The sequence below is a fragment of the Miniopterus natalensis genome, chromosome 17, assembly GCF_054644295.1.
Source record: "Miniopterus natalensis isolate mMinNat1 chromosome 17, mMinNat1.hap1, whole genome shotgun sequence".
NCBI lineage: Eukaryota > Metazoa > Chordata > Mammalia > Chiroptera > Miniopteridae > Miniopterus > Miniopterus natalensis.
Window position 1 is genome coordinate 31,688,682 of NC_142097.1, and position 25,484 is coordinate 31,714,165.

The 25,484-nt window shown below is 47.7% G+C and overlaps 1 protein-coding gene across 3 annotated transcripts in view; it reads left to right on the plus strand.

The window, feature by feature from the left end:
* The window catches only part of MSI2 (musashi RNA binding protein 2), a 336,713-nt gene extending 331,342 nt beyond the window's left edge, over nt 1–5,371 (plus strand). Inside the window, exons 12-14 of one of the 3 annotated variants that reach the window (XM_087826225.1) lie at nt 803–1,011; nt 2,787–2,859; nt 5,213–5,371. In XM_087826225.1, coding sequence (XP_087682351.1) covers nt 803–1,011; nt 2,787–2,828 — 251 coding nt within the window. In that variant the 3' untranslated portion in view covers nt 2,829–2,859; nt 5,213–5,371. The remainder of the gene's footprint in view (nt 1–802; nt 1,012–2,786; nt 2,860–5,212) is intronic. The other 2 variants (XM_087826227.1, XM_087826226.1) reach the window with 2 other exon arrangements.
* The last annotated feature ends 20,113 nt before the right edge of the window (nt 5,372–25,484 follow it).

Here is a 25,484-nt window from a genome sequence, read left to right on the forward strand (position 1 = left end):
AAAGGGAACCCTCTGCCACCATCATTACGGTTCTGTTGAGATGCCCAGATTCTCCATGACATATCCCATCCTCCGACCACGTTCAGTGTGGACTACTTTCATGCAGGGATATAAATGGGAGGGGTGGGAAGGGAGGGAGCAGCCAGTGGGGAGGGGGGAAGTGGTTTGGGAGGGCTGGAGAATGGAGATCTTTTTTTGTCTTTTTTTTAAAAAAAACAAAACACAAATTTGTCATTTAATGGATCCAAAAACAAACAAAAAAAAGAAAATGTGAAACAAACAAAACAAAATATTAAAAATCCCCTCACCAAAGATTTTTTTCCCTAGACACAAATTGCTTTGTTTCCTGTCACGTTTTAATATCAATATTAACACAATGTGTAGTCTAAAACTAGTTCCTTTGTAGTTTGCATGGGATGTGAATGCTGTCTCAACGTGCCCAGATCTAGACAAGACTGCATGAGCACCAAATCAGATGTGAACAAGAATCTCTCTCTCTCTCTCTCTCTTCCATATATATTTCTATTTCTATTGTGATAACTTGGTGGGCAGTGAAGCACCCTCCGGTTGATTGCCGTAGTGTGTTGAATGATTGTTTTTTTCTTCTGTATATTTTTGGAGCTCCGAGCTTCTTAGTAGTAGCCTGGGCTGAGAATTCTTGAGTCCCTGCTGATGTTTTCGCATGGCCTTGGTTGAGTGTTAGAAGTTGGGCCTCAGCTGTTTTTCTCGAGTGTTTGGCTTGTAATGACCGGTGCATGCCTGGCTTCTGGCCTCATACCCAGCTCTATTCTCTGCACACCAGTCCTGAATAGCTACAGTGCTCAACCGAATTTTGGCGCGCCCGCTTCCCCGGCAGGCTCCAACCCGGCGCGGCCCGGAGGCTTCCCGGGGGCCAACAGCCCAGGACCTGTCGCCGATCTCTACGGCCCTGCCAGCCAGGACTCCGGAGTGGGGAATTACATAAGTGCAGCCAGCCCACAGCCGGGCTCCGGCTTTGGCCACGGCATAGCTGTAAGTACCTGCCTTCTCCTGCCCTCCTGCCTCCTTGCCCATCTTCTGTGGCCCATGGGGAGGGTGTGCCGGGAAAGCCCAGAGTTGGGAGCCAAGGAGAGGGCGGTGGGTCCCGGTCCAGGTCACTTTAGCCACCTAGGGCTGAAGCTCCTCCGTTTAGATGTTCCCTGGGCACCTGTGGGCCAGGCCACGTGATGGGGTGGAAGGAGCGGGGGGCAGGGCAGGTTCAGAGCAGCACTCCGTCACCTTCAGCCCATGCAACCTTGAGCCACTTAAATGACCCATCATTTCCCTGGCTGCAAAACGAAAATCAGTATTCATCTCTCAAAAAGACTGGGAATGAATGGAAATAGAATATGTCACCTGGTGGCAACTAGTAGGTCCTCAGTATCAGCCCCTGATCCTTGATCTCTGCCTTCTGGAGACTGTCCTGTGGGCTGGGACCTCAGAGCTCTGGAGCGCCCCCACTTAAGGTAGCAACCTTAGTGAGTAGAGTCCCCCAGCCTAAGGCCCAGTGGCGGGTGCTGGTGCCTGGAACGTGGTGTGGGGTGCAGGCCCCCTCCCAAGGAGGTTTCCTTTGCTAATGTTTCTTACAGTTTCCAGGTTCCAAGTAAGTTCCCATTTGCATTCTTTAGCTGTGCCCTCCCCCCCAAGGCCAGATGCATTTGATATTTGTAATGCTCTGTGGTTCTATAATCTGACTAATCCAGGCCATAGAAATTTGCTTAACAGATTTGCATGCTGTTTTCAGATTGTATTGTTCTTTCCCCTCCCGGTGTGTGTGAGCATGAATGTGCCTGAGCCCACTTGCTCGCTGTCCCCGCCATTTGGGAAACAAAATCAGCCAACCTCTGCCCTCGCCAACCTCAGCGTTCTGGAGGCAGTTTGACTTTGAGCTAAGATTGGAGTGTCTGCTGTCCCAGCTCCTGTCCTTGTCAGGAGAGCCCTGCCTCAGGGGCTGCCCTGTGCTGGGGGGAACAAAGCAAGTACAGACGGTCTAGGGTACCAGGGCCCCTGGATTCCTGCCCCCTGGACTGGAAAACACACACACACACACACACACACACACACACACACACACACTCACCCTCACCCCACATCACTCCTGCCAGCCCTGGCCTCTGTGATCTGGGTCCTAGTTCAATTCCACTCCCAAACCAGTATCACTTAAGGCAAATCCCCTCAGATCAGCAGTAGGACCAAATCCAGACTATTATTATTCAGCTGAGAGCTGCATCAATTTGGGAGACCGTCTGTCACCACGTAGAACACAACTCATTTCCATTCTCAGCACCCAGAAACACAAGCCCTGTTTGTTCTTGAAAACCTGGGTCTTTTGCCCTGTGTGCCATGATGGTTTTCAGAAATAACCAACATAGCATCACATTTCGCCTGCACAGGACTTGCTTTCTCCCCAGTTAGAGCCGTTAGGACTGCGGACAGAGACACTGTTATCTTTGCCCTCCAGGGGGTTCAGGGCAACAGCGCCCCTTATTTTGGGCATGAGCCTCACTTGTCCATCACCACCCACCCCTCTGAATCTGGCTCTTGATTTTCCCCCTGGGCACACAGACAGGTTTGAGATGAGACCCGGGGGCTTGCGGGGCTGGAGCTGGGGAGGATGTCCCCCTGGCCCCTCGTGGCACAGTGTCTCAGAATTACATATTCATGCTGGCAACCACGGTCTAGTCCTAGACATAATTTCCTCTCCCAGAATATGACAATCTGTTCCCATGTATAGCGTGCTGATGACCTTAACAATTGTGCAATTTTAGGGACCTTTGATTGCAACGGCCTTTACAAATGGATACCATTGAGCAGGTGCTTTCGTTGCCATCTCACTCTGAGGTATTACCTTCTCTGCCATATGTCTTCACCCTGCCGGGCATGTCCGTACGTGTATGTGCACTGGGCATGCAGTACGCACGGGCCCTGGTCTCATCACATCAGCCTCTCTCTCCTCTCTCTGGACCCTTTCTCAGGGGGGTGGGGGCAAAAAAAAAATCCAGTCTCTTAATCTCTCATTCCTTTCTCCAGCTTTAATCATGACCCCCCTACACACTTTTTTTTTTTTTTACTGTCTTTTTTTTCTCAGTTTGGTTCTTTGGATTCCTTTTTCTTTACCTTCCCCACCCCTCATCTTCCTTTGTCTTGAAATATAATCAAGAGTGTGGGAAACTGGAAGGAGATCCTGTATTGTGCCTGTCCCAGGTGGGCACAGGCAGGGACATGCTGGGCTTCTGCCAGCCTTTCCCCAGGGTTCTGGGAGCTGACCTTGTGGGGTGCTGGGTCTTTCAGCTCCCCCAGAGCTCCCTGGCCTCAGCCAGTGGGGTTCCTGCCGTCCAACAGCCAGACTGCATCTTCTAGTGAAAAGAAAACATTTTTGCCAGTAACTACTGAGTAATTATCCAGATTACCGCTCGAAAAGCAAATTAAATTAACGATATCACCTGCGTAACGTGGGTTTGGATCCCTGCCAGTTTCCTAACCTTTTAAACTGAGCTCAAGTTAATTAAACATTTTTTAAATCACTTTGACGGGGCTATGGAAGGGGTGGAGTGGAGGAGGGGGAGGTTGGGGCAGTCAGCGAGGGAGCCTCTCGTCACCTTCTCGCTGGAAAATGAGTGTCGCTCTGGGGAAAGCACCAGCAAGTGAGAAGGGTCCTCTCGGGAAAGCTAGGGTGCGTCCTGCGTTAGCGCGTTAGTTTGGGGGCGTTGAAACGGGTCTGTCTCTTTGGAGGAGGGAGGGTGAAAGCGAAGTCTGGGAATGGGTCCCACTCAGAAAGTCCCAGCTGGGGCATGAGCGCCTGTCACTCTGGGAGTGGGGTCAGGGGACACCAGGCTGGGGGTGGTTTGCCACTATGGTTTCTAGTCCTTAGTATCTCTCTCGTAGAGAGGGGGCCAAGCTGAGTTGAGCTCCACAAATCTCTCTTGGATTTCTCTAACATTGCTGCTAAGGAATCACCTCAACTAACTCAACTACCTCTCTTAACCAAATAAACCCGTGTGTGGACTTTCCCCAGCCCTCGCCTCCACCGCCCTTAGAGCACTGACCCAGCCGTTGCTGGCTGGAGCCAGAGGCCACTAACAGTTTGAAGGAGAGCTGCTCACCACTAATTAAGCTGGGGTTGGGCCCGGGGCGGGGGGAGTAGGGGTCCTCTGAGAGCAAGGCAGACCGAGAGATCCAGGAACCCTGGGGGTGGAGTGGAAGGTGGCTCCAGCCCTTTGTGGAGCCACATGACCGGGGATTACACAGCCACCAGGTGCAGCAGATCCCTAGGAGGCCAGATGCCGGGGGCTGCCAGCGCCCCCTCCCCCCCTCTCTCCTTCCCTGGAAAATGAGGGTGGTGCAGCCCCTTCTGGCCACTGGAGCCTTTCCAGGGGGTGGGGGAGGGGGCAGGGCTGCTCCCGGGCCACCCTCCTTCATCCAGCTCTGGGGCTCAGTTTCCACAGAAGAATGAAATAACCAAGAGAGTGGAGGTAACAACACCCCCCCCCTCCAAAATAGATGAGGTGAGCCAGCTGAGTCACGAGGCTGCACCAAAACACACCCTTTGGTGCCATCTACCCACCAGGGGCCCAGGCCCACGGTCCGTTCAGGGAGACTCAGTTATCAAGTCCGTGACTCCTGGGCCTGGTTTTATTTCCTAGAACCAGAGCTGGTTTTTCAGTGTTTTAATCAGTGTCCTGACCTTGACCCCTTGGTAGGCAGTATGATTCTTTTTAGTGGAAGTTTGCCTTTCCGGTTATGGACCGTCACTGATGGGTAGCTAATAAAGGCAGACGGTTTTTTAAACACCGTGGCCTTGAGCGCAGACGCTTAACCAGAGAAAGCATTGCTGGTCAACGTGCAGCTCACGAGTCTGGGCCACAGCCAGCCCGCCACGTTTGCCGGCCACATTTCCTTGCCACTACCTTAGGGACCCTCCAGCACTGGATCAAACCGGCAAAAGCGAGTGGTCGAGCCGTCCTCCCCCCGGCCTCGGGGGCAGCTTAGATGCCAGATTTCCCAAGCTGGGCCTCCAGCAGGCCGTTAGCCAGGCCATTTTCACACACGCTCAGTAGCCCCACGTGGTCCTGTTTTAAAAACGTGAGTGAAAACATTGGAATAAATTGGACACTTGCCTGACACTTCTTCTCTCTCCTCCTACCCCCCACTTTTATGTTCTCTTCCGCGCACCCCGACCTTCCGTACCCTGCAGAGCATACCTGGATGTCCAGGCAAGACTGGGCGAAGTTTCTGAGTGGCCCTTTGTTTAGGTGATGTCATCAGACCTGGACCCCCCACCAGCCTCACTCCCCACCCCAACCAGAGATGGCTCACTTCGGATCGAGGGTTGACTACATCTCATCATCTCACGAGTCTGCTGTAATATAAGACAACAGCTTTTCAATGTGTATATAACCCATGATTTTGGTTTTGTTTTGTTTTTTGTTTTTCTTGATGGTTTCCCTTCCCCTCCTCTCTCGCCCCTTCTCCTTTGAAATCTCTTTGAATCACATTGAGTAGTGATTTTGACTTAGTCCAGTAGTCATATAGCTTTAATATCTAGTTAAAAGCTAACCATAGTATAATTGTTATATTAAGGTATTATTTCTTTCTTTAAAAAAAAACTTTTTTTTTTTTTTTTTTTGCTTGTTTTGATTCTGTTCTCACTTTTAAACGATGCTGAGATGGTAATATTACTCTCAATATTTTGGTACCAATTCTGAGACTGTATGAATTTTCAGGTGCAACTTGGGCGCACAGGGAGCGCAGTGGTGAAGTGCGGAGGGGAGGCGGGCGTCAGCTTTCTGCTTTGCGTTGTCCGAGAAGTGAGATGTAGTAGGCTAATCCCAGACTACGGCAGTTCTTTTTTGTGATGTCTCTTTGTTAACCTAAGTATATCTATTTTCGGCAATAAGGTAAGGATGACCATGTTTCGAGTGTCCTCCTTTTCTATAAGTGCTTTTTTTCTGTTGAAAGAGGTGATATTATAAGGTTTTTTGAAATTGTGAATTCTAAAAAAAAAAAAAAAAAAAAAAGAAATGTTGTAAATACAATTCCATTAACTACATAGAAACTATTAAGAAAGAGAGAATCAAAAAAATATTTTTGTGAGGGAGTCGGTCCCAGGCAGTCCGATGCTCTGTGGAGGGAGGAGGGAAAGGAACCCGAACCGAGTCAGTTGCCGAGACGGAAGGACACCCAGCTGCCAGGACGACCCCGGGGGACGTTAGAACACTGTTTAGCTCCTTCTGTCTGTGTGATAGACCTAAGACTCTATTAGTGTCATACCAGCATATTAACCTCTCGTCTGTGCACAGCTTCCAATGTTACTGTCTAGTTAGATTTTTATTTAAAATAATGAAAAACCGCTTTTCCCAAGACGTTTTTTAAAAACAAAGCTACAATTTTAATATTTAACATATTTAAAGTTTCAAAGCACACCTGTTTGGCTTGGGTGGGAAGGGGTGGGGAGACATCCTTTTTTCAGTCTTAATTTTTAAATATTTCATCATTTTCTATTGTCCAATCATTTCAGCACCTCCAAAGGTCCCTAAGGACACTTTGCCTCTCTTCTCCCCTTGTCCCTCCCCTGCTCCCAGCTCTGGGGCCCCCCGCGGCCCGGAGTGGATACGCCTGCATTAATGAAACCTTTTCTCCATTCACTTTCTATTTACAAATTAGGAAAGCAACCTTTTGGTTTATATATTATTTTTAATACCTCAGTGCTGCAAGTATCACCAGAGAGGCTATGGAAGAATTTTTTTTTAATTTATTGTAGATGTAAACAGAATTTTAAAAAATAAAAAGTATAAACATCGCTGCACTGTGACTGGTGGGAAAAACTGACAGTTTCCTGTTTGCACATGTTAACATTTGGCTGTTATAATATATGGTCCTCGGTTGGGGAAAGATACTTATGATGAAGGATATTTTTTAATTTAACTTTTTTTTAATATTGGTAATAGGTCGACAACAGCAACTATAGAAGTACAACTCAATAGATGGCATTAAAACATATTGTAGTGTGGATATATATTTTTTCTTTTTTAAAATGTGATATTGCCGTTTTATTAATATTTTTTAAATTGTTACGTTTATAAATTTGGTACTTAAGGCACAGCCAGTATGAGACACTGAATGCGACATTTATTATAAAGAGCTGCTGCACTCCTATTTTTATAAATTTTACTAACAAAGTAGACTAATAATGTAGACATTCACAGACACGGTAGGGCAAATGCATCTTCAAACAAAAGGCTCCAAAATGCTAACTCGGAAAGAAAGGAAAAAAAGCCTTTTTCAATTCTAATTAAACAGCAACATTAAAAAAATAATCATGTTCTTTGTTTTTCCAATAAAATGTTAGGTTGTTTGGTGAGATTTCTTTTTTTTTTTTTTTTTTTTTTTTGGTTTTTCTTTCTATTTCCAAACAACCAGGTTAAGTAAAAAGCTGGGCGCTTTTTAAATATCTAAATTTGTTCAAGTAATAAAATAACAAAATATACATTTTATTTAAGAAAAAAAAAAATAAAAGAGAGAGACAATAAATTCCCAGAAATTCAGTGTCTAGACTAGGGAATTTAATTACTATTTTGTCCATGTTGGTGATGTACTGTGCTACCCTGCCTTCTCTGCATCCCCCGTCACCTCGTAGGAGACTTCGCTGATCACTGTCTGTTAATAGTGTATAAAATGGCTATCTTGTAAGCGTGCTGTCCTGGTACTAGTATAGTGACTTTTTTTCTTCTCTTTCTTCTAGTACATATTGATAGGTATAACGTAATTAAGGTTTAAAAATTTAGACATAGTTATTCAGATTTAGGACCAGTAAGGATAGAACTTTCTCTTATTTATGAAGAAAACAAAAAACTAATAATTTGGGGGCAGTTTTTTCCTTTTCATTTGTTTTTTTAAATTTCAAGTTTTCATTTTCTTTTTTTTCTTTTTTTTCTTTTTTTTTTTTTTTTGCTGATCTGATGTGGTTTCAACTAACCCAAGGTCTCACGATGTTCAAATGCCGGCAGACTCGACGGCGTTTTGTAGATTCCCACCCACCCCACCCCCCCAACTGTGACGGGGTGTGCCATACTACCTTAAATGCTAATGCTAGATATGCAAAACTGGATTTTTTTAATTTATTTTTTAAAAAGAGGGAGGCATGGTATATTAAAATGATTTTACTAAGAGAAAAAAAAATATTTTTTTAAGAATGCTCAGAAGAAATTGATAATCTGTGTGAATATGTTTTAGATGTTTATAATACCTTTTGAAGAGACCCAGTAGCCCATAGCACAAATCTCGTGGAAATCTGATATGTTTTAATGTGGCTACCTAGGTTAAGGTTCACGTTAGTCCCCCCACTCATCTAGAAGTCCATTTTGAAAGATTTTTGTAAATTCTGTTCGCACTGATGTTCAACCTCGTCTTTGTTTCAATCAAGCTCAATGGCGAACATGGAAAACACCTTTTTCGCCTTCCCTGGGGGAGAAACCCTCTTGGCCGATGGCTTTTCCCCGGAATCATAAAACAGCCACCGGGTGACTTTCTGGCTTCCAGAGCCATCTGCCTGGGACCCCCAAACTCCTCTCCTCCCAAACAGAGGAGAGTGAGGGGCATTAGCTCCTGGACCCATTCCTGGTTCCACCTGGACCCGGAGCAGACAGGGATGACCAAGCTCTTGGTCCCCTCTCCGGGAGCGTTCGCACATCTGGTCTGTGGCCTTCCTCGCACCCATTGGGAAAACCAAACAGCCTCTCGCTCTATATCCCAGTCGCTCATTGGCTTGATTCAAACGAAGCCCCAACAGGCCTTTGCGTTTCTATCCTTCATAACCTTCATCTTAATTTGAACTCGTAGCTTGGACTTTAAGGTAGCATGGCTCTTTTGCTGTCAACTTAATGTTTCACTGCACAGCAATTCACAGCCAGTGAATGTTACACACATCTTGCTAGACTAGTATAAAAATCATTGGGTAATTGTTGGTTCTAATGACCTGAAAGGTGTTCAGTTTTTGTTTTCAGTTTTGTTTTTATTTGGGGGAAGGGGGGTGTCTTTTTTTTTTTCTTTTCTTTTCTTTTTTTGGTTGTTTCTCATTTGGGGATTTTGAAAAAAAAAAAAGATTTGTTTGGGTTCCAAATAGCAAAACAAAAACCTGTTTTGATCTTTAGTGCAAACGAGGGCTGGGGACTTAGCCACCACCACACTGCTTCATTCTGCATTTCACTCACTGCAGCATCATCGAAAACAAAGCAATATAGTTTACTACATTTTTTATTGAAGGTCAGCCATGCTTTCTGTATTATATTGCATATGAAATTGTTTACAAAAGAAACACTAACTCATAGTTCTCTTTATTGGTTGGGAGTGGCACGCAGGGACAGAGGGAGTCTGAGGGGGGGAGTTTTTTTTCTGAATGTGCTTCATCGGCCAGGCTACCTCCCAAGGAAGGCAAAGAAAGCAAGGGGGGGAGCAGAGGGACAGACGCAGGCAAGCACATTGAAGACACACTGGCGGGCTCCCCCGGCCTCGCCCTGAGCAGGAAAGAAGCAGAAGTCAGCTCAGCCCAGACCTGGGCACAGACACTACGCAAGGAAACGCCGTACGTTTAAGCAATACTTTAATACTGTAATATGTTTGTTTTCCTTTTCTTTTTTTTTTTTTTTTTTAACCAAAAAAAAAAAAAAAAAAAGTAAGTTAAACTAAAATACAAAGAACCTGCATAAAACCCACCCCTCTGGGGAAGCAACCTTAATCCAACCACTCGGCTATCAAAAATAATCAGAATGCATGGTCTCAGACAGGATTTCATTCCCGGGAGGCAGGGGACAACGAGGGGGGATGGGGCCTGAGACGAGGTCCGGAGCCTCCCTGGGAGGCGCTCTGCTACTGTACCTGTACATACTGAACCATCCCGCGTGGAATCTGTGCGTGTCCTCTTGAGTAGCGTGGGCTAGCCAATCTGCCGTTCACGGTGTGTTGTAAACTCGGAATTCCATATGTAATAGGGTGCGAGTCTAAGCGTTTCATGTGGACGTAAATGTATCTAAATAAAACCTTCCCTAGCACTGTGGCTGACCTCACCCTTACTTTTATACTTTAGTATGAAACTGATGACAACTTTGGTAGTGAGTATTTTTTTTATATATATACATATATATGTATCTATATATATATATCTCTCAAGCATCTTTCAGGTCTCTGTGTGTGGCTTTTCTTAAAGCCCTGTTGTAAAAAATTACTATGTGGATGGCAGTCTCTCACATCACAGATGTGGAAAGTATAATTTTATATTTGTATTTTCAAATAAATAAGTTTGTGAAAGGTTTCCATCCTCTACTGTGGTCCAGAAATCAATGTGTTTGTCTGACAAAAAAAAAATAAAATAAAATAAACTGTTTTGAACAGAGTTGTTTGGTGTTCTTTCGCTTGCAAAGCCGGGGTGAGCTGTTTGGTTTGGGGGAGGTATCACCAATCACACCGCCTCCCCTTCCCCTCCAGCAAGCATGCCGGTTGAGGGAGCTTATGGGACTATTTTTGTTGTTGTTAATCCCCACCCAAGGATATTTTCTCTGTTGATTTTTAGTGAGAGTGGAAGGGAGGGAGGGGGGCCGTGAGAGAGAGAGAGAACATCAATCGGTTGCCTCCCGCAACGCCCCAACCGAGGCCGGGGATCGAACCTGCAACCCAGGTACATGCCCTTGACTGGGAATCAAACCCGAGACCTTTCCATCCAAGGGCCAATGTTCTAACCACTGAGCCAAACCTGCCAGGGTGCTTATGGGGACTGTTTTTGTGAAGTGACGAGAGCAGGCCAGAGCAAACACCAAAGGCCCCGGGTGATCCTAGGAGCCAGGAAGTGTGCCGAAGGAGCTAAGCAGCTCTCGGGGTTGCTGGCCTTAGCTAGTTACCCACAGCCTGTGGGTGAAGGCATCTAGCCAAATTCCTTTACCCTCAAGGTGTTTAAAGTTTTGCCTAGTGGAAAGAATTTTGCAGAATGATGAAATGAAAGGTGTAGAAACAGAGCATCTGCGATACTTCCACCTTCTGGCTATCAAATAGGTAAGAGGAGAAAAGAATTGAGATACAGTTTGTTGAGGGCAAGTCCCAAGACCTGGTGGTAGCAATCAAGCCATTTTCTGAACCAGAGGGATTCCTTGGGCTTTAAGCCCTGGAGATGATGCGCCGGGCTGAGAGGGCTGTAGGGGCAAAGTGTGGGCCTGAGAGTGTCCATGTAGCTGCTTCCTCAAGGCCTTGGGTAAAGCCCTAGGCTCCGGGGCATGGCCTTCTTGGGTCTCCCCTCCAATTTCCAGTCCCCCGCTTATTCCAGCTTTATCTTATGGGCACTTCGGCTACACAGAGGGCCGAGAGGAGACACTGGAAGGTGTGTGTCTTCATCTGAGTCTGGAGACAGGAGAATTGGGTTCAACGCCCACGTCCTTTTTGTCCACTAAGTGTCTTGTTACCTTGTTTGAGGACAAGAGAGTACAGTCCTTACTGCCCCACAGAAATCCCAATAAAAATCCTCACAAGTTTTGTTTATTTAAATAAATGCTCAAGTTATATAAAAGAATAAATGCCTTCAAAATAGCAAGAAAAATACTAAAAAGGATACTGAAGCTTATCGGTATTATGAGATAGCAAGAGTTACCTAAGTCACGTCGCTCATCAGTGTGGCAGAGATATAGAAAAAGTCCAATGCATTGAACAGATCAGTGGAAGAGAATGAATAATCTAGAAAGAGAAAAATAGAATTGAATACTGTAGGATAAATGTGTTGAGTAGCTTCATTTCTCATTGAAAAAGGGTGGATTACTCTATATATGGTACAAGCGCGAATTGCTTTCCAACTAGAGGAAAGTAAAAGCTGATTTCCAACCTACATTATTCATAAAAATAAGTTCCAGGTAAATTAAGGATTTCAATGTAAAACTTAATAAAAATTCTTGCAAGAAAAATCCATATTACTCATGCGTAACCGGAGCTTGTCGCTAAAATCAGAAACCCGGCGACCCACAAAAGAATATATCTAACATTATAAAAACATATGACACTAAGAAACAAATAAACTTTTCATATGGCAAAGAAACTTAAATTTAAGAAAGACCGATGATATATTTGGTGGGGGGAATATTTGTAATGCAGAAGACAAAGGTAAGAATATATACAGAGCTCTTATGAACTGACATGACAAAGGCAACCAACCCTGTAGACAAAGAGGTAAGGGATAGGAATGGGTGATTTATGGAAGAGCCAGCCCAAAGGACGCAAAATCTGAAGCATATGAAAGGATGCTCAAATTCACAAAGCGGGACATAAAAATTCAAGCAGCACTCATCAGTCCGCAGACTGTAGGAAGAGCTGTGCCACCTGTTGCTATGAGGAAAGCGGTGCTCCTCTATTGCCTCTGACGCTGGTGTTTGGGCCGTTTGGGGAACGCTGGTTCAGCTGTCCCTGGAACCCCGGGGGACATTCCCCATCCCTTCCTCACCAGGCTCCTTTGAGACTGCCCGACCAGAGGCGAGTTTGTAAGAGCTTTCCCACGTTCTCACACCATCCTCCCTTTCAGAGTCTTGTAATATGAAAAAAAAAAATGACTATATATTATTGCTGAATGTTCTGAGTCTCTCTCCCCCAAGTCTAAGGACTATGCCCATGTGCCAGGCTTCTCTGCCTCAGCTATCATGGCCTAGAATATCATAAAGACCCTTTCTCCAAGATCCTTATCACTGCCAGTTAGCCGGTCAGCTTTTCACCGAAGAACAGAATTGATTTCAGAGCGGCCAGACTGGTCACCTCCTCCACCCTCCTGGGAGATTAAACTGATGGGCAGAAAGAAAGCAACAGTTGGAATAGATGCTTCTTCGAGAGCATGTGTCCCTCATCTGCACGTGCCCTCTGCCAACCCTCCTAAGGTGACTGGGGACCCAGAGCCCCCTGGGGGAGGGGAAGGAGCTTGGGGCTGTCCCGGCTCTCCTGCTGGCCTTGCCACCCCTCCCGCAGGCCTCTGCTTAATCACTGTGACAGATCGATGGGCACTCTCCGAGGAGGGAGCAGGCGAGCCGGCCCGCAGCACCCCAGCTCAGCAATCATCACTGATTAAAAACTAGTTACAAAGAGATGAAGATGGAATCCTGCATTAACCAAATGACCCGGTCCAGGGCCAAGCCCGGATAAATGGCAGCAATTACGAGAGCATCACTCACGACGTTGGCAAACGTTAGCGGCTGTTTGAATTTCTGGGAGATTTACGGAGCACATCTGGACGGGACATGGGCTCTGCTGCCTGCCAGATGTGCATGGCTTTCTGTGGCTCATGGCCTGCCCGGAGTGGTCCAGCTCAGCTAAGCTTTTAGGTGGGTCTAACCTGAACACTCTGGCTCGTGCAAAGTTGCAATGTATTATATTGCCAGTTTTCCGAGACTGAATTAGCCCGGCGACACTTAATGCTGAAACTATCCTGAAAGTAATTTAATCTTTCTTTAATGATTCAAAAGGCACTTTGAAGTCTTGCACTAATCAGAGCCGTGGTTATGAATATCAGAACTTGATATTGAAGAAGTATAAAAGTGCCCATAAAAGAATTAGGTGAAGGAGATTATGGAAAGCAGGGCACGTGGGTGTTTCTGTGAGAGCTCCGTGTGTCGGGTGTTGTGTGGTGTGACCGGAAGTCTAACCTGACTAATGCTGACGTCACTACATTCAGTGAATGACCCTGTGAAAAGCCAGCCTTTCTCCCTGGCCCCCTCCTGCCCCCACACCCCCCAAGGAGAATTTGGTCTTTGCGGGTTTGTGTGTCTCAGTTGTGCAGATTTGGAGCAAGGGGAGGAATTGTCCTGCCCAGGAAAAGACCAAGAGCCCAAGACATGGCCTTGCCAGGTTGTAAGATCTAAGAAGCCCACCATGCTCTCTTTCTTTCTAGTGAAAAAAAAATTTAAATAGAACCCCCATCTGGAATTTTTTTGAAACACTTCAGGAAAGATTTAAATTGCCTTTCAATGATTTGGGGCAATAGATATTTCCTTGAATACACCCCTATGTGGAAACAGGGGCAAGAAGTCAGGAGCAAGAAGGCCTGGCTTTTTATGGATTTATAACAGTGCTATTTAGGACCAGAAGTGATACCCAGCAGCAGGGTCAGCAGATGGTGCTGGGCCAGCCCGGGAAGTCAGCTGGAGAACCACCCGAGGCCATCACCCTGCCCTCACCTACTGCTAACCTGGACCCTGGAGAAAACCGAGGTGCTTGATCACTGGGGTGGGAGCAGGACAACCGGGCCGCTCCTGCAGCCCTGAGGGCTAAAGAAGGAATTGCTCCGAGTCTGAGTCACAGCTGCGTTTACCTCCCCAGGAACCGGGCCTGGAAAGTGAAGCTGTGCGCGCAAGCTGGGGCTGGAGGGCAAGCTGGGGCTGGGGCTGTAACACAGAAGGCAGTGATGACTAAGGGCTCCATTGTTTGTGTGATTGCAGGCCAAAGCAATTTGCCAGGTTTTCACCAAAACCCAAATCCTACCCCTGCTCCACCCTTGCCTGCCCCCCATCACAATGCCTATGGCCCATGTGTCTGAGGATTTGAGGAGCCCACAGTGTGTCCCAGACTCTGTGGCAGATTGGGGACCCGCTGCCTTGGCCTCCCATTGATGAACCCTCACCTGGACTACTGCAGTAGCCACTAATGACCTCCCTGGCCCACCTCTATCCCTGTGTCCATCCAGGGCTTGTCAACTTGCTGTGGAAACAGGCCAATTCAGCAGTGACCCATCGTCCAGTCCGCCAAGTTTAACACGTTTACTAGAAACTTGCTTCTCTTAACTGTTTAGAAAGTTTTCAGCAATCCATGCCAAGTGAAACCACTTTAATAGCTGCTGAAGATCACAGGGGAGTAGAGTTACCCACTGTCTGTTTATTTCAGCTTCGTCACAACAATAGGTGACGGTGGCTGGGGAGGACGGGTGAGGGGGGCGGGGGGGCTCTCCTGGGGAAAGACGGTTTCGAGTCAGCTCGCAGCTCAGCCTGGTGCTCAAGCCTGACTGAGACTAAAAGGCAAACCCAGTGGAGACTGGGGCGTGGGCCGGGAGGCTGAAGGCGCAGAGGGTGGAGACGCTGGCGAGGGGAGTGTGAAGGCCCTCGAGCCCTGGAGCCCAGCTCCCGCACCCTGTGGAGAGAAAGCAGCTGCCCAGATGCGTCAGCTGCAACCACTTGTCAGAGTTTTATTTCAAACTTGCAGCAAAGGAGCTACTATGAAAGTCAGTTCCGAGGTCTCTTCTGTAGTGGGGGACACCGGGAGCATCTGTGGTGGGGACATCTAAGCCGCATTGTCACGGAGGTAGGATGAAGGAATGTGCCGTCAGGGCAGGGAAAGCTGAGTGGATCGATCTAACTTCTCCGCGGGGCTGTAGATCATGTCATGCAAACCCGTCCTCAGTCCTGTCGAAGACTAAATGCGGAACAGTTTTCTTTCGCCGAGAATTGCAGTAAAGACCGAATCGAAGAGACGTGTGTCAATGGGCAAATTGGGGAAATTTGGTGAAGTGGGTCTTTGATGAATTGGTTACGGGGCGTGTTGATATGAAGATGAGTCATTGTGAGGCTCTCCTGAAGAGCTGACAAATGAGGGAATCGGGATCTCTCATGAGGAGTTAAATTATAAAATGCAAGGTAGGCAGGGAGATACATCATTTAGCCATGAAAGCATAGAACCAAGGAGAGTCAGAGCGACTGTGGCTCTCCTGGGGAGAGCAAGTCCTAAACAATTAGCTTCGAGAGTTGCAGCCGGGGGGAGCAGGGCACCCGTGAGGTAGAGGTGGGCACAGGGCTCTGAGCCCCCCCGCTTTCTAGCATTCGCGCCCTGCGCTCACACCTTCCCCACCGAGAGACGGGTTCCTCAGCCTCTATCCGAGCAGCTGAACATTTGCCCCACCCAGCTCCCCTTGTTCTGATTGAAAACGTGCCAAGCAACTGTCTGGTTACAGCCTGGCCTCCCAGCTAGTCCTGGATGATGTCAGTGAGCTGGCCTTCTGGAATCGTCCCTCCAGTTGTGTGCTCAGTGTGAGAGCAGAGAAAGGTCCACTCTTGGTCACACACCTGATGAAACCAGGTGTGTGCCCTGCAAACGGATGGGAGTAAATTCCACAGGGCAATGCCTGCCTGCCTGCAAGGCTGCCCACCTCCCCTTGGGGAGCCCCACCCTCCATCCTCCCGTGCCCTCTCATTGGGTGCAGTGCTCACTTGTACCCCTGCATTTGGGGGTTACACGTCTGCTTCACACCCAGCCTCAAGGCAGATATAACTTATTCGAGTTTGTGTCCCCAGCACCCAGAACCCTGCGGGTATGCAGGCCAGCTGGGAGCAGCTCCTGACACAGGGTAGGCCCTAAGTAAAACCGTATGGCGTGAATGGATGGATGGATGGCCCATCTGGCCTTTCGGCCACTCTTGGGAGTGGAGCTCAGGCCCAGCCCCTCCGGAGCATTTCCTGATGCCTTCAGGGCCCGCAGGTGGCTTTCAGAATCCCGTGAGCCTGCTCTTATTTCTGCAGAGTTGTGAGGACCTTGGAGTCTGTTCTGTCCCATATCCTGCACCACGCAGGCTTCGGAACCAGCCACTCCTGGGTCGAATGCCAGCTCTGTGACCTCAGGCAAGTTACTTAACCTCTCTGTACCACCTCATCTGCTCCTTCTGTTAATTAAGAATCACGCCGCCAACTAAACCACAGATGGGGTAGGTTTTTCTATAGCCCCACAGGCTTTGTGTGAGGAAGAAAGGGCATGGAAGGTAAATATTTTTCAGAATCTTCCACTGAATGGTCCCAAAATACAAGCTTCTCGGGTCCCACTGCACCCTCGCCTCCACCCTCCTCCTGACACGAAGCACATTGAGCCTCGCTCCTGCAAAAAATCAAAGGGCTTTTATTTGCCTCCCTTCTTCCCCTCCCCGCTCCCAGGAGCCTCCAAGGTGAGCCGACTTGGCCCAACAGCTTCAGAGCCTGTCTTCTGTTCAGGGAGGGGCAGGCACCTCCATCTGGAGCAGGGAGGGCCATGAGCTCTGCACAAAGGAGCCCGGTGCCCACACCCCTGCCCTCCTCCCCCTCCCACCGCACAGCAGCTGGCTTCCAGGGGAATCAAGTGACAGCCAGACTCCAGGGAACCAGGCTGGTGAGACCAATTCTGTGGAGTGATCTATAGTGACAGAGAAGCCTAGGGGCCTGGGAGACCAGCAGGGACCAGTTAACCCATGGAGAGACAGACAGGCTAGGGGACTGTGGCCTGCTCCTCTGCTCCAGGGGGCGCCGTCAATTGTCTCCTAATTCCCTGCTCCCACGAGCATTCTGGAAGCTGCTAACAACCTTCTATTGTTGCCCTCCGGTGCACAGGTGGGTTCTGCCCACTCCAGGCCTCCCTTTCCCTTGGCACACAGTGGCCTCCATCCTGGGTGCCTGCCCACCTGCCCACCCCTCCTGCCAACTCCTTGCAGTTGCCCAAGCACATGGTGCCAGTGCCTGGTCTGTGTTCTGTGGCTCCAGTTGCTTCCTGTGCCTGGAACATCCCGCACTGTTCTCTTCCGCCTGGTTACCGCCTCCGCAGCCCTCTCCCTCGGCTCTAGCCGTGGCCTCCGAGAAGGCTTCTGGGAGGACCAGACGAGGCCCTCTCTGGGTGCTAGCCCCTGTGCCCCCTCCTGCAGTAGCCACACTGCTGACCATCTGGGCTCCCCGGGGGCACATGTTGCCCGTGTCTCCTATTTCTGAATTTCAAGCTCCTAGCACAGAGCCTGGTTACTTTTTACTTTTTTTTAAAAAACCAGGGATTTTTAGTAGGCACTCAACAAATATGTGTTGACTTTAACAGAGTTTGGTAGAAGGTTCATTTTTTTCCCCAAGCAAATCTCACCAGATTAGGATTATACTCGAATTTATATTTTGATTAATCAGGTGTATGCAGTTTCCTCTTTTTTTTCCCCCTTTGGGAAAAGTGTCCTTCAACATGGTTTTTCTTTTTTCTTTCTCAAAAAACTGATAGTTAGATCTGGAAGTTGGATAAAATTCAGCTCCGGCTTTTTCACGATAATACTTCATAGATAGTGCTGTGTTCCTCCATCAGGTGGCACGTGGTATCTGGTTGTCCATAATTTCATTAAGGGTTGTGAAGAAGTGATATTATTCTAATTCTATGTCTCACTCTTCATATGAAGAGATATTTCTCACCAGCCATTTGTTCGTCCCGTGGTTCATATAGGAAAGACAGGAAACCTTGATTCTTTTGTGTCCCAGAACTAGAATTTGTCATTTCTCCCAAAAGCCTGGATCCCCATTTGAGGGGTATTATCATTTAGAGGCCATAATCTTGTGTGTAGTAGCGTTCACTGTTACTGAGTTGACAACTGTTCCCAGGTCTTTGTGGTGGATAGAAAATGGGCAGAACTGGAGAAAAAAAACCCAAAGATAAAAAAACACACCTTCTGAATTCATACAAATATCCCCATTCAGACCCAGGATGACAGGGCCCTTACTTAGCCTTATCTGTCCTAGGTCTGCGTGATTCTCTCTTTCACACTGAACGTCCCAATTCCCAATAAAAGCATCATAATCACTCGCTTCCTTATCTCACAAGATACACCCACCAGCCTCAGATGACAATTACCAGCACTATCATCAATATGCATATTGATAAACAGTTTAAGAATTTTTTCAGTTACTTTTGTCAGGGTATACCCTCAGCCTGGCTGAAAAATTCATTTTTCAGTCAAATGGTGCCTCTTGTGTAATTACGCTACCATACCAATCAATACATAGGTTTTTTTCTTTCATTTTGTTTTCACAATTTAGATTGTTTTTATTTCAATTTTTATGGATTCATTTCTTAAAAATTATTTTTACAACTATAAAAAATATTTATGAGGTTCCAAAGTCACAGCTACAAAACAAGTTATCCTAAAAGAATTTTCGAATTCCAGTCTATTAAAATTTGAGCAGCTCCTAAACATGCCCAGAGTAGTGTAGGCGCCAGGATCTTGAGGTCCTATGACATCAACGCTCTGGCCAGTTCCCAGTCATTCAGATGAAGTTGTTCTATAATTAGAATATAGGGTTGATGCTGTAACAAAGACCTTAAAATAACAGTCATACAGATTTCTCGCTGAATACTCCCATAAGCTCTCTCGGGCTGATGTGATGGCTTCATGGAACTCCTTTCACCTGTTACTCCACTGCCCTCCACATGTGGCTTCCATCTTATGATCTAGACGGCTGCCCCAGATCCTGTCCCATGCCAGCCAGCAAGAAGGGGACAGGGGAAGAAGAGGCCAATTGTCATTAAGGGCAAGACCCAGAATTTGCACACACAACTTCCATTTATAGCTCATTGACCAGTTAGCTGCATGGAAAACTGGGAAATGTAGTGTTTTTCTAGAAAGCAGGTGCTCAGCTAAATTTGGGGGGTTTCATTAACTAGGGGAAGGAGAGAATAAAATATTGGGGGAGGGTCTGTCTCTGCTATATCCTTTAAATAATAAGCCAAAGCATCATATATCCCAGGCATTTACTCCAGCAAATTTTTCACCCTGGTGATACTTTTTTAAGCTTGGGAGGAAAGCAAGTGGCTGACCAGGAATCCATGCAGACACAATATGGGAAAGGAGCCTTAGTCTATAAAACATATATAGACGTTTATGTAGTCAAATATATCTTTCATGAATTCTGCCTTTGTTTCTCCTTGAATTGAGAGACGATTATCTTTTTTCTGAAGTTCTTTTCTATGTTAGGTTTTTATTTTCTGCCTACAGTTTTTGTTGAATACAATTTTGTTGAACAGTATCAGAGAACTACGGTTAATTTTTTCCAAATTGCCAATCAGTAGGGTCAGATGTGGGACAGGTGTCATTGCATAGAGTGTCCATAGGATCTAGATTTTCCAGAACAATTTCAAGTCTTTGTCAAAGTTGGTTGAGCGCCTAAAACAGACCAGGCTCTCTGCCAGGATCACACAGGACGCAAAGATAACAAGACTCAGCTCTTGCTTTTAAGGGGCAATTGGATAACACACAAGTCATAAGCAAATCAGCACCATCAAGTGCAATCAGTGCTGGGGACAGTGTGGAGGGAGCTGTCACAGGAGCTGGATCAGGAAAGACCAGGGAGTATTTCCCAGGTAGACAAGTGGGGGATGGGCATTTCAGGACAAGTTGCTGAAACTTTCTGAATTTCTTCCTCTAGAAAACACAAAGATAGTGCCTCTTCATGGCTCATTGTTGGAATTCAGGGATGGGACTTGTGCTGGGTTTGTTGTGCAACAGGGGAGTCAAAATGCAGGGCACTCTTTCCCCTCCCTGGCAGGAGATGCCAGCATCCCTGGTTAAATGACCCCTCTACCCTCCATTCTCTGAAGCTGGGGAGGTGGGATACCCAAGCAACCTAAGCTTCAGGGAGAAAGAGTGCTAAGATGGGGCCAAAGGCCCCAGATACCTGAGTAGAGTGAGGTAGGTAAGAGTGTCCCTGACTTGGATTTGGTCACCTTCACAATTTCGGCCTCTTGTTGAAGATCAGATTTTGGAGTGGCAGATCCAGGTGGCAAACCTGGAGAGACCATGTGGCTCATTCACTGCATGACGTGGGCAAGTCATTTTCCTTCGCTTGAGAACTGATTCTTGTAGCTCCACGACACCCAGAGCATTCCCTGTGGCCCTGAGCCAGTTCAAGGTAAAGACAGGGAAAGGGGGGGGGGGGGAGTGTATACCTTTAAGGCTGGCATTCCCCCCTCTTAATGGAGTCCACATGCCAGCTGTCCCACTGCCAGGTCCTCAGCCAGCAGTTGCCATGGTGTGTGGACTCGGAAGGCATGTTGCTATAATAAGACGTGTTTATTTGAATACGGAGGTCAGGGAGTTAAGTAGTTGGTATTCCAGTCGTATAGAGTCGTTTGCACAGTGTCACTAATAATTAAAGGGGGTTTTGACTAATCTAGTTGCTCTTCCTAAGTATACTCTGCTCAAGAAACTCATCAAAGCAGCAAAGTAATCTTTGAGGTTATTAATCTCCTCTGCTTCACAGCTGGGGCAAATTTATTTGCTTGAATTAGCATGTAATAAACTTATAATAAAGCTGCCAGAGCCCCAGCTTGGTAGCGAGCGGCTCCGTGTAATGGGTAGTTACATCTAGGAATGAGGCGCTGGTCCCCAGGCTGTCTCTGTGGGCCGAGTGAGGTTGGGGGGCTGTCCCCTGAGGCCATGGGAGAGGGAGCTGCTAGGCCCATGCCCAGGTTGTGGTCTCAGTCCCCAGTAGAGGGCCTGCAGGAGGCAGCTGACCGATATTTTGCTCTCACATCGATGTTTCTCTCTCTCTCCCTCTCCCTTCCTCTCTCTCTCTAAAAGTCAATTTTAAAAAATTAAAAAAAAAAAAATAGAGCCTCTTCTTGGTGGAGCTAGTAAGGTGGGGGTCTAGCAAAAGTGTTGGCGGTGTCAGCTGTGAGGCGTTTGGAGTCACAGGCAGGCATGTATCACTGTGAGAGAAGGCAGAGCTAGAGGCCTCCGATTAGTTTTCATCTCCCCAAGACTTTTCTGGAAAACTTTCATGAAATTTTTGTTTTCTTTGGCAGAGGGGCTCTTGGGGATAAACCGGAAAGTAACGGAGTCTGCCTTCACGAGACCTATTGAAACAGGTGTCACAGAGGATAGACTCAGAAGGGCAAGGATGGACCTAGACTTGAGGCAGGGAGGCTTGAAAACGTGCAAAAACCGGGGCCCGCAACCCAAAGGGCTTCCTGGCTACGCGGGGAGCCAGAGAATGTGCCACTCAGAGCGGAGAGTGCGACGGGACTGGTTGGTAGGGAGAGAGCAGAACATCTCAACTAGTTTATTACCAATGTCTCTGCCGTAGAGGAGGGTTCTCAGACCCAAAGGGGTGAAGCAAACACAGTTACAAGAGAATCGACCCATTCCTGGAGTTGTGTGCAGAGAAAGTCATCAGAAACAGAAAAAAGGGGGGGGGAGTATGCACAAAGATGCTCATTTCAGAGGTAACGCAAAACTGGAAACAAGATAAAAGAGGACCCTGGACAGAAGACTGTTTAAGCAGCTAGGGAGCATCTAACCTTCGGACTCTTACAGACTCATCAAAACCCCTCCAGAGTTTGTAAGAGCCTGGAAAATGTACTCTGTTATGTTAAGTAAAAACATAACGAACCCAAACTTGCTTACAGGCCACACACTTTCCACTATAAGCATGGACTACTTGTTTATATATTTATATTATATTACCGTGTTCACAATTATCTAAAATAAATACACTATGCCTAAAAAATGGGAAGAGAGAAAGCTAAATTGTAAATCAGGTAATGTCTCAGAGATTAATATTTTCTAAATTTTCCACAAATATACAGGGTGCCCCCCAAAAATGTATGCACGCATTTAACCCACTATTAATTTAAATGGGTTAAACCTGAAAAAAAAAAAATCAATTGAGCTATCAGCTGTTAAAGTGTGTATATACATTTTTGGGGACATCCTGTATATATAATAAATATTTGCATATCTATTTATTATACTATACTGAAAACATCTAAAAAATTTTATTTGATTAAATAAAGAGAGGGAGCAGGAGGAAGGGAGGAAGTGAAAGAGAGAGAGAAGAGAAAGGAAGGAAGGGGGGAGGGAAGGAAAGAAAGGACAGGACAGGAAACCGGACTCAGCACAGGTGAGGCCAGAGTGACTCTGGTCGCTCAGGAGCTCAGCTGTCCAGGCAAGTGGTCTGAGGGCAAGAACCTCAAGGACAAGTGCAGAGCCCCTGGCAGGAACCTTTGAGGGGTTATAGAAAGTGAAGAAACGCTGGATTACTGACAGCCCACGTCCTGATTTTTCAAACGAAACAAAACTTTAAATCCCAGTTCCGACAGGCTGGCAGGTTTGACAGCAATCCCTGGCAAGCCCCCGAGTGCTAAGGACTCAGAGAAGGGAAAGAAACAGTCCCCGGAGCCAGCCTGAGTTCACCGAGGACGAGCCATGCCCGGCTGAATTCCTGCCCTGAAGGGACAGCAAGGACAGGAGGGACAAGGGGCTGCGTTTGACAAAGGGCGTGGTGTGGTGATTCGAGCAAGACATTCGGCAGAGCCTCTGAGGCCCTGAGCGAGCGGGCGGAGTGTGGCCCTCCTGGCGGCGCAGGCCCCGCGGAAGCCGCGACGGGCCCCCAGGGCTCCCCCGGGCTTTCCCAACAGCACCCCAAGGCTCAGCCCTTGCCTCTGCCTCAACGCTCGTGTCTGCGACTTGGATGAAGCAAAATAGACCATGCGCTTATCAAACTTGCCGTTGACACAAAGCCAGGGGGATTGTCGATAGAAACGATGGCAGCACTGAGATTTAGAGATATCTTGACAGGTTGAAATAATGGGCTGAAAACATGTAAAGGGATAAATGTAAATTCCTGCATTTGGGTTTTTAAAAAAGGTTTCATAAACATCAGACGTGAGACGCGGGGCTTAAAAGCAGACAAGAGCTCGGTAGGAGCATGGCAGGCTTAGTGGTCAGATCAGGGGGAGGAAGGAAGAAAAGAAAGTCGCATTTATTGGTGTACCGGGACCTGTGCTGATGCTTTAAATGATAGCCCGCCATTTCTATGGGGTAGGCACTGTGGCTGAGCCCACTTTACATATGAGGAAACTGAGGATAGGTAATGTTATTAGTGTTTAATTGATTCATATCAAGCTATTAAGTAATTCATATTAAATTACTGGGGTTCAGGTACAAAGGGATGGAGACAGAATTTGAATTCAGGCCTTCCTGTCTCCAGGGCCAATGCTTTATCGTTCCCCAGCCCCAGGGGTAAATCTTCATTAATCCAAGCTAATCACAGTGATTCCTTTCCTGTCACCAGTTATAGCTTTGAAAATGGGACACCTTCCAGCTCTGGTTGAGACATGGGGGCAAGTACACTGGGGGGCGGCTTTTGGTAAAGTTTTCTCTGTTCTTTAAAAGAAGCCCTAGAAACAGAAGCCCCTGCCCCTCTTCTGCCTCTAAGAGCTGTTAGCATGTGACGTCTGGGACTCTCGCCGCCATCAGGGCACCTTGAGGAATCTGGCGTTAGAAGACCGGCCAGATGCGGGGGACAGGTCACAGATGACTGTGTCGAGGCACTGACCTAACCCGAGCCACACCATCTTAGGATTTCTCCTTGGGAAGTCATTGGTTTTCCTAACTGTTCGAGGCCCTTCTATCTGGGCTTTCTGTCTTGTCCTACCCGTAAGCATCCTGATGAGTGATGAGGCCAAGTGAACCCCCTCTACAGGCCCAGGCAAGATCTCCCTGGAGCACTGTGCTTACAAACTGAACTGGCCTGACCAGGGTGAGGAAGAGCCTGGCACCCGTTCCCCCCTCCACCCCTCACCCGCCAGCCGCCACCAGGTGCCAGTGACTTGAGGCACTCTGTGGATGGTGGAGCCGCCTTGCCTGCCACACGGAGCAAACCTGTCTGTCAAGGGAAGACTCGAGGGCAGAGGCGAGGGAGAAATGGGCAGAGGGAGCCACGGACTCCTCGACTCTGGTCCCTGGGTCTGCCCTCTTCACTGCATTTCTTCAGAGCTGGAGTCTGCCCTCCACTTCCCCCTGATAAGCCCCCTAGTTTCCTGAGCTCTTTGATAGGGTCTCTCTCATTGAAACTCAAAGAGTCCTGACTGATACCCCAGCCTCTCCCATCACCACACGGGCCCCCCTGGCCCCCAAGCCTGCGGGCAGCAACCGCATCTGAATGAAGTCTAGGCCCTGTGTATGGGGGCAGGGTGAAAGGGGGTGTCCAGCCCTGCCCTTCAGCTCTATCTTGCTGAAAGGTCACCGGGCCATGCTGTGCCCAGGCCTGAGAGGTGACAATGGCACTCAGGGCAGGGCGGGAACCAGGCAGGGGGGCCACGTGGGGCTGAGTGCACTCATTAAACTAGTCCTCCACTCACTGATTCATTCATTCATTCAGCAGCAAGGTACTGAGCATCCACTGTGTTCAAGTGCTAAGTCCAAAGACTTACAGGTGTCCCCAAACGCCTGGCCAAGGCCTGCCACGTGGAGGGGCTCAATGAATGATGCTGAATGAGCGAGTGGAAAGAGCTTCGGGAAAGAGGAGAGTTGTGCAGGAAGAGAATGGGAGACACTCAAACCTGAGAGGAAGGCCGTCCGCTACCTTAGGGATCTGAACACTTGAAAGATACAAGGCTTAAAACTCCTGTCCAAAATTATTTGTTGAGTGTGGACAATAATACAGTCTCCCTCTCCGAAACACGAAACACCGTGGTGAGGGCTCCTTCGTCTGATTAAGTGCTGTCGGAAGTGATTGATGGGCTCCCGCGGGACAGCTGAAACCTCTCTCTTCCTGGCAGCGGCGAGTGATAGCCGAGTGGAAACTGACCCCGGCTGACACACTCATCTTAAAATATCTCTGTTTCCCTGCGGCCTAGATAAAATAGCTGTCGCACTAAAAGTAAGGGCTCCACTCAGGGGGATGCTGGCTTCTCCCAGGGCTGGT